At 40.8% G+C, this 14,634-nt stretch overlaps 1 protein-coding gene across 1 annotated transcript in view; it reads right to left on the bottom strand.

Moving 5' to 3' along the window:
- Nucleotides 1–14,634, bottom strand: part of LOC126268030 (integrin alpha-4-like) — a 568,589-nt gene that overhangs the window by 91,317 nt on the left and 462,638 nt on the right. The window contains exon 21 of the mRNA XM_049973452.1: nucleotides 10,463–10,559. Within this exon, the coding sequence (XP_049829409.1) occupies nucleotides 10,463–10,559 (97 nt within the window). The remainder of the gene's footprint in view (nucleotides 1–10,462; nucleotides 10,560–14,634) is intronic.

Below are 14,634 nucleotides of genomic sequence, written 5' to 3'. Positions count from 1 at the left end.
ATGTGACTGTGAGTTTACCATTACGTAGTTTTTCATTATGGTTTGTTTATCATTTGAGCAGCCCCTCTTACTGATTAATTTCACATTGAAACTTCATGTCACCATGAATTTCCACACAGCAATTTATTTTCTGAGATGCAGGGATGTGTGAGGATCCTAAATCCTTCCACATCAACATACTTGTCATTCTTTGGGATATTTGGCATAAGTTTATCAATTACATTCATCACAGCTTATGTGTTATGTTATTGAAGTTGTTGGTAGATTGGCAGGGTCCAGCATTTTTGAGTAACAATTGTCTGTTTACAATTCATTCTGATACATTCATTGTAATTGTTTCGGGTGCACGCTTGGTGTTGCAGACTAGCAGCTGATTTCAGCACAGACTGTGTTTGTGAGTCAACATTGGTTTGTTATGACTGCTAATTGTGCTCAAGGGAGAGATGTGCATTTTTGGAATAAATGGATTCAGTTATAATTATTGCTGCATGTACTTTATGCTGCATTCTCATATTGATCGGTTCTGATCAAACAAAAGTTGCAGTGGGGAGTTGGCTAGAGTCTGTCATTAACTGACCACACTCACTAATGTTTTCAGGCTCATTATCAATGCCACATTCTGAAGGTTGAAAGATTTCAGTGTAAAGTGGTTAATGTTGTGTTGTGACTCATAGTAAGTTGCTAAAACTGATTGTAGTTGAACTCTTTGAAATAAGCAATAATTTAGATAATAAAGTATACAGTCTGTGATTCATTAATAAATACTCTCAGTCAGATTTGGCACAGTCTGCATTCTATATAGTTACCAGGAAGAAAAGTAATTAGGGCAGTATAAGAGGAGAGAGACAGCATTGTTTAATATAGCACAACAGCCAGTTGTGTCATAATGAGAGGTTTATGGAGTCTGTGGAATCAAGTGCAAAAAGCAAATACAAAGGCCCTGAAAGGTCAGAAGTAGGTGGGACAATGGAATGCTATGTTACCTGAATACAGTACAGGACAGTGGGTGATGTAGTTAAGTCCTTACACCTTAAAGTGCAAGACAAAAAAATTCCTCACTTGTTTTCAGGGTCCATAGCAAGTAGTCAAGATGACCTCACTGGTGAATGTGAAACTGCAACTTCCTGACCATATTACTGTCTTTCACTTCAGGCAAATCTGACCATTATGGGGTGCTCTGGAATCTTTATCATCATTCCAGCATCAGCCCCAGAAAGGGGAGAGGAGATAGAAAGGAGAAGAAGGCATACTGAGTGAAGCTGACTGCTCCTTTGCAAATTGTGCAATCATTGTCTTTTGCATCGAGACCTAGAGTTGGTCAATGTAAAAAGGAAAGTATAGGGCTTTAAAACTTTATAGAGTTTTATTAGGTGCATTTTTTCATTTTATGTGCAATGATAATGAAAATGTGTGGAGGAAATGATGTACAAATGGTGGAGGTGTGTTGTTTTTATTTTTGTGTTTTGGGTTTGTACATAAGTTCATGGCGTTTTTCAATAAGTTCAATAAACACAACAGATATACACAACAGAGACTTTAGTCATAGATAATAAATTCTCCTTCACTATTTACAAAAATTTGCCAACACTAGGGTAATTTTTTGGTTCTGCAACTGTAGAAACTGTGTAGTTTTTGTGTGAAGAAATCATCGTATGATGGTCAGGAAGCATTTTTATTTATAAAGGAAGTTCTTTGAAGCTGTTCAATAGAGAGCAGAAAAGGCAAAAATCTGAGGGCACTAGATCAATTGGAAAATGTAGGTGTGGAATAACTTCCTGTACAGTGTTTCTTGTCTGTCTAGTAGAATGTGGGCACAAATTATTGTGGAGTAGCATCACTACACATAGTGTTCTGTTCATTGTCCTTGGACTAAATCTACAAGACTTCTCAGTTGTTCATAGTAAATGTCTGTAGTGATGGTTACACCTCAGGGAACCAATTTGTAGAACACCATGTAGTCATTGTTCCACCAGGTGCACATTTCTTTTGAGAATTTGCCCAGGCCTTTATACAGGGAGTTGCTACTTTATTTGGGCTCAACCATCCCTCTGTTTTCCTTATGTCAGCAGACACCATTTCTCACCATCAGTAACAATACAGGATAGGAATGGTCAGTGTTGTTCATGAGCCAATTGATGATGAGCAAACAGAGGTACACATATGGTCACCCACTGATTTTGGTGATTTTGGCTTAGAGCATGTGGTACTCTTACACCTGATTTTTGGACCTTCCCCACTGTATGCAAATGTTGGACAATGGTGGAATGATGACAGTTCATTACATTTGCCAATTCTTGAGTACAATGACAGAGATCATTGTGGATTAATGCACCTGAACAATCTCTGTCAATCCCCAAATGTCTTCCTGTGTGTGGAGAGTGATTAATGCCAAAACAATCCTCCATAAAATGAAAAAAATAACAAACATTTTCTTGCCATGCTCTCGCAAATGGCATTATCCTCATACACAGCACAAATGTTTCTGGCTGCCACCACTGCCGTCAGCGCTCAATTGAACTTAAACAGAAGAATACATTAGAAATGTTTTAATTCCTCCACATGGCACTCTGTTTTCTAATGTCCACAGTTCCACTAACTGTCTCAAATGACAAAATGGCAATATGTATCATGATGACAGAATTTTTTTGATCATGTATACAGCCAGTCATGCACTGTGGTTTTCACCTCTTTACCATTTCTGAAATGCCTGCCTTGCATTGATTCTTTGAGTGCATCAAACAGATGACAGTCACTAGGAGTGAATTCTAGTGAATAAGGAGGATGCACCAGACATTCAAATCTAATTTCTTGAATAGTCTCAACTGTATTATGGGCTGTATGTAGTTGGCTATTGTTATTGTTGCAGTACCCCTGAAGTCAAAAGTCATTATCAATTACTCCTGATGATTGCAATGGGTAAAGTCAATTTTTTAGCATGTCTGTATAAGAAATACTGGTTATCATCACTCCCATATCTGTGTAATACTCCAAAATTGCTCCATTTGCATACCAAAAGAGAATGAACATGACTTTTCCAGCAGATGGTTGAGTGTGCAATTTCTTATGCCTTGTTTGATCTTTTCATTTCTGGTTGGTGACAGTGGACCAAAGTTTCATTGCTAACAATGATTTTTACCAGATATACATAGCCTTGAACATGGAAAGGATGGAAAAGTCCTTCACAGGCGCCACATGGGGTAGCTGCACATTCTGAGTTGCCTTGCCACAGATCGAACAGCTGCCCCCATCAGTGGTTTGAGTCCTCCGTTGGGCATGGATGTGTGTGTTGTCCTTAGCGTGAGTTAGTTTAAGTCAGATTAAGTAGTGTGTAAGGCTAGGGACTGATGACCTCAGCAGTTTGGTCACACAGGAACATACCACAAGTTTGCAAATTTTTTTCTTCACGGGCACTGACGTGATGGTCTTTCAATTCACCAGTCAACTGACACGGCACCCATCTTGCAGTCATCTTATTGAGGTGCAGTACATTGGGTACAATGTTCTATGCTGAACCAATACTAATCTTCCAAATAGTGTCTGTGTCATTCAGAGTTATGTATATGTTTTCCTTTACAAGCTCCTCCACCAACAAAATGTTCTTGTCCATCACTACACGATGGTCTTGGGGCATCCTCCATAAAATTTACAGCACTTTTAAACTTCCTACACCACACATACACTTTCTCCAACAACAAACATAATACCATACTGTGCCATCATTCTGTGATGAATTTTATTTGGTTTGACACCTTCACTATACAAAACTAGCATCACAGATCACTGCTCTATCAGGGTACATGTTGACAGTGGGAAAGTTATCTTGTAGTTGATGCTGCTGTCTTCGCCTGCATTGGTCATCTTGATGTGGATGCTGCTGCCTTCTCCTGCATTATAGCATCAATCTGTCACCTGTTGATCACTTTCTGAACCTCAGGGACCACTACTGCCACTTACCAAATTCCATCATAAAACTTTTCAAAATTTTATGGGATTTTAAGGTTTTCATTTGAATCACCCTTGTAATATGGTAATTTTGGGGTTCATTTTGTTTCAGAATAAACTTTATGTGATAGGAGATGGTGTTAGTTTAGCATTGTTATATGTATAGTGTAAGTGAAATACACCTATGGGTATTCTCAGGTTGTAGAATTAGAACGAACAGTGGAAGCAGTTTATGGATTGCCATTCCATGTTGGTCTGAACTGTCACAGAGACATACAAAATGGAGTTGTTTCTGGAGAGACAGGTGTGCAAGAATGTCCTAGGGGACATCTCACAACACAGCCATATTTTCAGAAGGCAGGACCGCATATGCCATGTACAACTGAATTGTAGTACGTAGGGAGGTTCAAGGGGAACAGAATACTTAGAACTATGGAACAATAGGATGCTATGAAAAGAACAAAGTGTGGCAACTCCAGGCTGACTTTTCAGCTTACAGCAACAGTAACAGGGGCTACAGAACTGGACTGACCAATAGTACTGTGTTATTTCAAGTTATTCACAATTTTAGAAGGAGCCTTGCATTTGGAGGACTGAATTATCCTAAGGTGGGAAGGAATATTGTTGCATCAATCACAGACCAGACATTGCAACCTTTATAGGACATGTAGGCAAGCCACCTATGAAGTCCTGCTGTTGGATGTTAGAATACTGCTGGGATAGGATACTGCAATATAACTGTCTGCCACAATGATGTGCTACACTTTCACATGTCATGGCACAAAGCTGTGCTTCCAAAGCCATCTATGCAACCAGGAGGCACATTCCTGTCACAACATAACTGGCCAGAGCAGCCATAAATGCCCAACACCCAGCATGGTTCCTGGACTTCTGGATGAAGCTGACACCAAGACAGTCTCCACATAAGCCATCAGTCCAATGTGAGGCCAAGCAGCTTCAAATTTCCCTAGCAGCATAGTGAGCTACCTGCTGGTCTCTAAGGCACTACTAGATGTGATGGTTGTGAGTCTTGAGCCAGTGCCACCTAGTGAGCACCTGCTCTAGGATGTCTTCATCTGTCACTCCAGGTGACTCCAGGGGCTCTGAGTTTCGTGCAAGGCATCAGTGTGCCTGACATGCTGTTCACGGCTGCAGCCATGTGAGCTCACTGGCTGCTGGGAAGCCTTTTGTGTGTAAGTAAGGTCATCTCACTGTGCCCAGTTCCTGCACTAAGACAACAACTGGCTCATTAGTCCATATTTTCAATTCAACTAAGCTAAGCATACTACTGAGAGTTATGTTGAAGTAGCAATGATTGCCATGGATGTCTCTGCAAGGAAGTCTTGCAGAATAAAGACTGTTAATACTGAATGAACTTTCCTGATTCTGTCTCATTATGATACCAGTAGATTGTAACTCATAGTTCCTGCATGTGCCTTCAAGGGGCAGGGCAGAAGCAATCATCCTGGCTGATAGTGGTGGCGTGTGCATTGCCGGTAACATTAGATTAATTATCAGGCTTCTTAAACCTCCAATGTTCTGTTAGAAACCTGAAAATGCATTTAATTCTTTAAATTGTCCATGCTGCAACCTCCCCCCCTCTCCCCATTAACTGTTGCAACTGTATCAGTTGTTGTTTGGAGGGTATGTCTTTTGGAAAATTTTACTTCAAAAGTGATAAGTAAAAATATCACAGACACTGGACAGTCAGAAGTCCTATCACACTTCAAAGGAATTAGTTTCATTCACAGTTAGTGTGGCTTACAGAATTTGTTTCAAACAGCTTCTTCTCATTGCTTATTTGTACCTTTACTTGGTCTGTATCCCTGAAGCTTATGATTTTATCTAAAGAATATGGTAAATGAATGAATGTGTTACTATGATTCCAGATAGTCACAGCAAGACAGTAATAAGAAAGGAATGCAATCACTTTTTTATTGTTCTTCTCCTTTTATTGCTGTGGCAGTCAGTTGATAACATAGGACACTTTGTATTCTTAGGAATATTGAGGATGACAGTAAATGAGATGAATGTAGGCAACACTGTCAGCTGTGATGTTTAGTGAGGTAACACACTAAGTAGAATTCTGTCCTGATGCATCTTATTAGAAGTGAGGCAGTCATTTTTATAGTTTAATTATCATGGGTCAATGGGTGAATATAAGTAATTTAAATAGTAAATATAACAAGTCACTGAATAGTTGAAGTACTGCATTGTTAATAGGTACATCATGAGTGCATGCATATATATATATATATATATATATATATATATATATATATATATATATATATATATATATATATTAAAAACAAAGATTCCAAGACTTACCAAGCGGGAAAGCGCCGGCAGACAGGCACATGAACAAAACACACAAACACACACACAGAATTGCTAGCTTTCGCAACCGATGGTTGCTTCTTCAGGAAGGAGAGGGAAAGACGAAAGGATGTGGGTTTTAAGGGAGAGGGTAAGGAGTCATTCCAATCCTGGGAGCGGAAAGACTTCCCTTAGGGGAAAAAAAGGACAGATGTACACTCGCACACACACACACACACACACACACACACACATATCGATATAGTGAAATATGTCTGCTTGTGTCTGTGTATGTGCGGATGGATATGTGTGTGTGTGTGTGTGCGTGTGTGTGTGTGCGAGTGTACATCTGTCCTTTCTTTCCCCTAAGGGAAGTCTTTCCGCTCCCGGAATTGGAATGACTCCTTACCCTCTCCCTTAAAACCCACATCCTTTCATTTTTCCCTCTCCTTCCCTCTTTCCTGATGAAGCAACTGCCAGTTGTGAAAGCTCGTAACTCTGTGTGTGTGTTTGTGTGTTTTGTTCATGTGCCTGTCTGCCGGCGCTTTCCCGCTTTGTAAGTCTTGGAATCTTTGTTTTTAATATATTTTTCCCATGTGGAAGTTCCTTTCTATTTTATATATATATATATATATATATATATATATATATATATATATATATATATATATATAAAAGAAACTTCCACATGGGAAAAATATATTAAAAACAAAGATTCCAAGACTTACCAAGCGGGAAAGCGCCGGCAGACAGGCACAATAAACAAAACACACAAACACACACACAGAATTACTAGCTTTCGCAACCGATGGTTGCTTCTTCAGGAAGGAGAGGGAAAGACGAAAGGATGTGGGTTTTAAGGGAGAGGGTAAGGCGTCATTCCAATCCCGGGAGCGGAAAGACTTCCCTTAGGGGGAAAAAAAGGACAGGTGTACACTCGCACACACACACACGCACACATATCCATCCGCACATACTTGTATGCCTCTCAATCTTTCTTGAAAAACCTTAATCCTACTCCCAACATCACCACATCTGAAGCTCAGGCTATCCGTGATCTGAAAGCTGACCGATCCATCATCATTCTTCCGGCTGACAAGGGTTCCACGACCGTGGTACTTGATCGTCAGGAGTATGTGGCTGAGGGACTGCATCAGCTTTCAGACAACTCTACATACAAAGTTTGCAAAGGTAATCCCATTCCTGATGTCCAGGTGGAGCTTCAAGGAATTCTCAGAACCTTAGGCCCCCTACAAAACCTTTCACCTGACTCCATCAAACTCCTGACCCCACAGACACCTCGCACTCCTACCTTCTACCTACTTCCTAAAATTCACAAACCCAAACATCCTGGCCGCCCCATTGTAGCTGGTTACCAAGCCGCCACAGAACGTATCTCTGCCTACGTAGATCAACACCTTCAACCCATTACATGCAGTGTCCCATCCTTCATCAAAGACACCAACCACTTTCTCGAACGCCTGGAATCCGTACCCAGTCTGTTACCCCCAGAAACCATCCTTGTAACCATTGATGCCACTTCCCTATACACGAATATCCGCCCGTCCAGGGCCTCGCTGCAATGGAGCACTTCCTTTCACGCCGATCACCTGCCACCCTACCTAAAACCTCTTTCCTCGTCACCTTAGCCAGCTTCATCCTGACCCACAACTTCTTCACTTTTGAAGGCCAGACATACCAACAATTAAAGGGAACAGCCATGGGTACCAGGATGGCCCCCTCATATGCCAACCTATTTATGGGTCGCTTAGAGGAAGCCTTCTTGGTTACCCAAGCCTGCCAACCCAAAGTTTGGTACAGATTTATTGATGACATCTTCATGATCTGGACTCACAGTGAAGAACAACTCCAGAATTTCCTCTCCAACCTCAACTCCTTTGGTTCCATCAGATTCACCTGGTCCTACTCCAGATCCCATGCCACTTTCCTAGACGTTGACCTCCATCTGTCCAATGGCCAGTTTCACACATCCGTCCACATCAAATCCACCAACAAGCAACAGTACCTCCATTATGACAGCTGCCACCCATTCCATATCAAACACTCCCTTCCCTACAGCCTAGGCCTTCGTGGCAAACGAATCTGCTCCAGTCCTGAATCCCTGAACCATTACACCAACAACCTGAAAACAGCTTTCGCATCCCGCAACTATCTTCCCAACCTGGTACAGAAACAAATAACCAAAGCCACTTCCTCATCCCCTCAAACCCAGAACCTCTCACAGAAGAACCCTAAAAGTGCCCCACTTGTGACAGGATACTTCCCGGGACTGGATCAGACTCTGAATGTGGCTCTCCAGCAGGGATATGACTTCCTAAAATCCTGCCCCGAAATGAGATCCATCCTTCATGAAATCCTCCCCACTCCACCATGAGTGTCTTTCCGCCGTCCACGTAACCTTCGTAACCTCTTGGTTCATCTCTCAGAAATCCCCAAACCACCTTCCCTACCCTCTGGTTCCTACGCTTGCAACCGCCCCCGGTGTAAAACCTGTCCTATGCACCCTCCCACCACCACCTACTTCAGTCCTGTAACCCGGAAGGTGTACACGATCAAAGGAAGAGCCATGTGTGAAAGCACCCACATGATTTACCAACTGACCTGCCTGCACTGTGACGCTTTCTATGTGGGAATGACCAGCAACAAACAGTCAATTCGTATGAATGGACACAGGCAGACAGTGTTTGTTGGTAATGAGGATCACTCTGTGGCTAAACATGCCTTGGTGCACAGCCAGCACATCTTGGCACAGTGTTACACCGTCCGAGTTATCTGGATACTTAACACCAACACCAACCTATCCGAACTCTGGAGATGGGAGCTTGCCCTTCAGTATATCCTCTCTTCTCGATATCTGCCAGACCTCAACCTCCGCTAATTTCAAGTTGCCGCCGCTCATACCTCACCTGTCTTTCAACAACTTCTTTGCCTCTGTACTTCCGCCTCGACTGACATCTCTGCCCTTACTCTTTGCCTAAATATGTCTGCTTGTGTCTGTGTATGTGCGTATGGATATGTGTGCATGTGTGTGTGTGCGCGAGTCTACACCTGTCCTTTTTTTCCCCCTAAGGGAAGTCTTTCCGCTCCCGGATGACATTGTGACAAAGTTGGTGTTCCTTTGCACTTGGTTCCTGGATGCTATCAGAGCATATGGCAAAGGATATTTGTCTGCAGATTATGTCTGGGTCAGTGAAGGCTTCAGCATACTAGAAAAGGGACTGCTTGACACTACAGATGAACTACCCTTTGGTGACCACTTGACACTACAGATGAACTATCCTCAGGCAACCAGACTATACTGAAGTGACGCTTTGGCATGGATGGGATAGCAGGTATCAGACTGCATGATCTGTTGTTGATTAGTGAGCTTGATATGGACAGAGGCTTTGATGGAGTCATAAGAAAAGTGGAGGTCAATGTCCAGGAAGGTGGGGCACTGACCTGAGGAGAACCTGGTGGAGCAGATGGAGGAGATGTTGCAGCTGCAGAAGAATTTGGATATAGTGTCTTCATCCTGGGTCTAGATCATGAAGATATTGTCAGTAAACATGAATCCATCTTGGTGTTTGGGATTTTGGGTATCTGGGAACATTTCCTCTAGATGGTCATTAAACAGGCTGGCATAAAAGTTTCCATATGGGTATCCTTGGTGATTGTGTGGGATTGGCTGATAGTTGGGAAGTCATTCCTATCTGATGTGGGAACTGAGGGCATCTAGTTGAGGTATTGGTTAACAAGAGCTGAGATCCTCTTTGTGGAATTTGGGATTGTCAGATTTATGGATTTTGAGAAGCATGTAAAGGAGGATGTGTTGGGTGGTTGGAGGGGGGGGGGGGGGGTGAGGAGGGAGAATGATTCTGGGTAAATCTTCTGAGATGGGCCTCAGGATTTGAGCAGGGACAGGTTATCCTGAACACTTTTGGATGGAATCATCAAGGAAGAGCTTGTAAGTTGAAGGATCAAACATTTTCTGGATGCCTTCTGTCAGACAATCAACCCACCAGCCAAGCAACTGTACAAGCACATTGTAGCTATAATGATATGTTTGAGTTTACTATTCAGTTCTGAAGAAGGATTTGTCCAAAAATTTGCAAAGTTTTTAGTCTAGTTTGTTTGCCTATTTATGAAACTACTAAATTCATATTATGTACCATCTTGCCATGTAGCTTTAGAGACATACCTGTCAGTATCAGAACGAATTAAATTTTTTGGTTCTTTCACATCTACACTTCCATTGGTAGATAGCAGGATAATGTTCTTTTTCTTCATTATGTTTCCTGAAAAGTGAAGAAAAACAATAACAATTCAGTCTCTGTAACTTTTATTAATGTAGTAAAATGTCAATTTAGTATCATGAGAGACAGTTTTTGATGTAAATGTATGTAAAAAATTAAAAATGTGATTATTAAAATTATGCATTACAATAATATGAACAGTTTATAGTTCAGACATCTGAGGAGCGAAGCTATGTTTAGAATGAAAAAAAAAGCACTTTAACCAGAAAAATGCTTTGATCTTTCCTCATCTCATACTTACTTCCCTTTGGTGGATATGCTGGTGTATATACTGACCCATGACATGCATTTAAGGAAAACTCAAATCATGTGCTACTGAAATTATTTTGAATGTGCAAATAATGGTAAAAGATGTTGAATGACAAAGAGGGAGGACTCACAAAAAATAAAATTATAAAATGGGATGTTAGACTCTGAAATCATGGAACCACTGGATCTAAAGTGTAATGAAAAGGTAAAGTGTGGTCATTTCTTCATTTAAGTATTGCGTTTTCTACAAACAAAAGGGTACTAAAAGGCAGAAATTTAAGCAAATTGGTCACAGAGAAAGGAATCCATATGAGAAATAAAGTTTTACTTCTATCACTGCTTAAATAAAAAATATATATTTATCTAATTCTCTACAAAATTGAAGGAAGAGCACTTTCAACTTCTGAAATAAACAAAAGCTTGCTTTATTAGGATTCTCTCTCTCTCTCTCTCTCTCTCTCTCTCTCTCTCTCTCTCTCTCTCTCTCTCTCTCTGTGTCTGTCTCTCTGTAAAACTCTCTTTATACTCTGAATCATTTGATATGGTCTATCACAACTTCCTCTCCACACCCATTTCAGAGCAGCACTCCAATTGTTTTTTTGGATACATTTCAATCTCTTTTTTACCATTTCCCTCTAACACTGTGGAAATTATTCCTGATATCTTAACATAATGTCTGTCATACTGTCTCTTCTTATTGTCAATATTTTACACACGTTCCTCTCCTCACTGAGTCTGTGAAAGACCTCCTGACTTCTTATCTTATCAATCAACCTAATATTGGAGATATTTCTACAGCATAACATCTTAAATGTTTTGTAGGGAAGACATGTGTCCTCAGAGGTGTAGTTGGTATTTTTGATCTGTATTCTGGAAATCTGTGTTTTATATCCATCATTATCAATACTGGGACTGAGTGCAATACAGAAAACTGACAGTATTTGTAGTGTATTCTCATGGCTGGCAAGTGATTTTTGCTTAGGCATTTTCCAGTCATGCTTTATGAGTTGTGAGGAGTAATAAGTATGAATGTGTGTGGTAAGTTACATCTATATGAAAATTGGAGATTTTAGCTAATTGGAGGTGGTAGTTACATAAAAACTGAAGGACTTGGCTAGAGGTTTTTGTTACATAGTGAAAACTACATCTGCATAGTGCAAATCCAATAGTGATGCTTTTATAGTGAGCTTCTCCTGGTTGATACTGAACTGTATTCCCATTTGGTTGTCAGGTAATTATCAATGGCAATTGCTAATAGCAAGTTGAAAGTGATTTAGTGAACTGTTAGTCATGACACATTTCAACCCACTCATTGGATCCTGGAATAATACCTGGAAGTAGTTAGGTGGTAGTCAGATTTGTGAGAATAACCCTGTCTTGCAGGTCAAAGTGTGGCTGATTACCATTATTTAATCTGATTGAGCAGTGAATCATGTCATTGGTCTCACATTCTGCACACTGCCTACAGAGAATCTGGCCATTGCTGTGAGTGTGATTTCACATGACGCCATGGAAGCTTTATATATAAATAAAAGGAATATTTCAGCTGGTGACACCTTTGCCAGGATTGAAATCGCCACACAGAACTGCATCTTCTTTGGCTGGAAGCACCAGCAATCATACCTTTACCAGCCAGAGACATAAACTTTGCATCTTTACCCATGGGAGAGATCAACTGTTGCATCAATTTTAACATCATAATTGGCTGCTTGTCAAAGAAAAACAGTAAATTATATGCTAAGGCTGAGCACAATTCATGTTTTACAGTTTGAGTGTAAGTTATTGGTTTCGTATTGTTTCAGCTTTTTCTCAATAAGTCCTTCAGATTGCTGAAATCTATGATGATGATTTAGCATTTAGGGGAGATATTTGTGAAGGAGTGGCTGAAAGATTTTAAGTGTGAACTTTTGGCAAGTTTGGATCACTGGAGAAGGTGGAAAGCCAATGTATGGTACCCACAAGAAGGAAATTGAAAAATCCAATGTAAGAAAGAAATTTTGAAGCCATTTTAGTTTTGAAACCTAATGTAATAGCACATATTCCAGATAATGTACTGAACAATATAATTAATGACTTACACAATATAAAATGGAAAAATATATGAGTGCTAACTCAAATTCTGGACAGTGAGCTTATGGAGGAAGTGAACAGCATCAACACAAAATGTGTGAAAAATGTGGGAGTACAGAAGAATCTAAGCTATCTTCTGAAGGAGAAAGTGAGAATTTAAAAGAATGTGCAAAAGAGGTTATTTAGGAGACAAAATTTGTTATTATCAGGTTGGAATAGTATATATCACAGAAGTAGGGCACTATAAGAAGCCGTAAGTATCTAATCATGTGTTTGCAGAAAGCTCACCGTAAGAAGCTAATACAGGACCTGAAACAGAAGACTCAAATGAAACTGAAGAGATGGTATCTGAATTTGAAACTGTTGTAGCACAGTCAGATGTGCCTGAAATTTTGTCTGTGTCTGATAGCGAGAGCTTCCAGAAATGGGAGCTATTCCAGTGCTAAAGCTAGAGAAAGTTTATTCTGCATCATTATTGGAAAAAATATGGGTAATTTAGCATGTTACAATCAACTGCATGATCCATCTGGCACAAGGAATCCATGCAGGAAAGGAAGTACTGTTGCCTCTCATGTCTATATGTTTGGAAGTGGGAGAATGCTGAGATTCTCCAGAATCTGTGGGTGAATCAGAAAGGTGTTGTGAAAAGTGCATCTATCAGTTTTAAGAGTGAGAAGTGTTTGTGTATGCATTTCATAATGTAAGAGATGCAGGACGAAGACACACAAGAAATGAAAGAACTGGTCCCAAGGTTTTTTCAGGAGTGTAGGAGATTTGGAGGAAGAGGAGGTCGGTCCCGCTGCGACGGAGGACAGAACTGTTCCAGGCAGGGTTCAATATGAATAGTGTCTTGGGGAATTGGATCATTAGGAGTAGGATTAGGATTATTTTTCTTCAGGCAAAGTGATATTTCCAGCAGAGAGTATGAGTGTAGGACAGTAAATTTTTGACGAGGGTTGTTTGGTTGAATCTGGGAGTAGGGCTGAAGGTAAGGCCTTTGGATAGGACAGAGGTTTCGGATTTGGAGAGAGGTTTGGAGGAAAGGTTAACTACTGAATTAGGGTGTTGTGGTTCCGGATTGTGTTGATTAGAATTTTGAGGTTTTGGGGGGAGTGGAGCTGGAAGTCGGAGATAGAGTAGATGGGAGAGACTGGGTCTGTGTGCAATGAGAAGAGGTTGAGGTTTGCTGGAAACGTTGTGGAGGGTGAGTGAGTTGCCTTTCTGGAGGTGGGAAAACAGGAGATTGGATAGTTTTTGGAGGTGGAGGTTGGCATGCTGTTCTAATTTGCGGTTGGCCTGTAGGAGGACGCTCTGAACAGCTGGAGTGGATGTGGGTGAGGAAAGATTGAGGACTCTTATTAAGGATAGGAGTTGATGGGTGTGTTCATTGGCTGAGTTGGTGTGTAGGTGAAGGATTAGGTGGGTAAGGGCTGTGGATTGTTCAGTTTGGAACCGGTATAGGGGCTGATGGAAAGAAGGATTGCAGCCAGAGATGAGAACTTTAAGGGTGAGGCCTTTGGGGGTAGTGCCAAATGTCAGATAAGTGTGAGTAAATAAAATATGGGAGTGTAATCTGTCTAGGGGAAAGGCATGTTTGTGGAGGGAATGTAAATAAAACTCAATGGGGTCGTTGTGGTGATGTTGTGAGGGTGACATGGTATTAGAAGGTGGTAAGTGTGACATGAGGCTGAAATAAAAATGAAAATAAAAATATATGGGGAGACATATGGTGAAATAG

The sequence above is a fragment of the Schistocerca gregaria genome, chromosome 4 (assembly GCF_023897955.1).
Source record: "Schistocerca gregaria isolate iqSchGreg1 chromosome 4, iqSchGreg1.2, whole genome shotgun sequence".
Lineage (NCBI taxonomy): Eukaryota > Metazoa > Arthropoda > Insecta > Orthoptera > Acrididae > Schistocerca > Schistocerca gregaria.
Note: the sequence above shows the minus strand (reverse complement) of the source record. Positions and strands in the feature narration are given on the sequence as shown.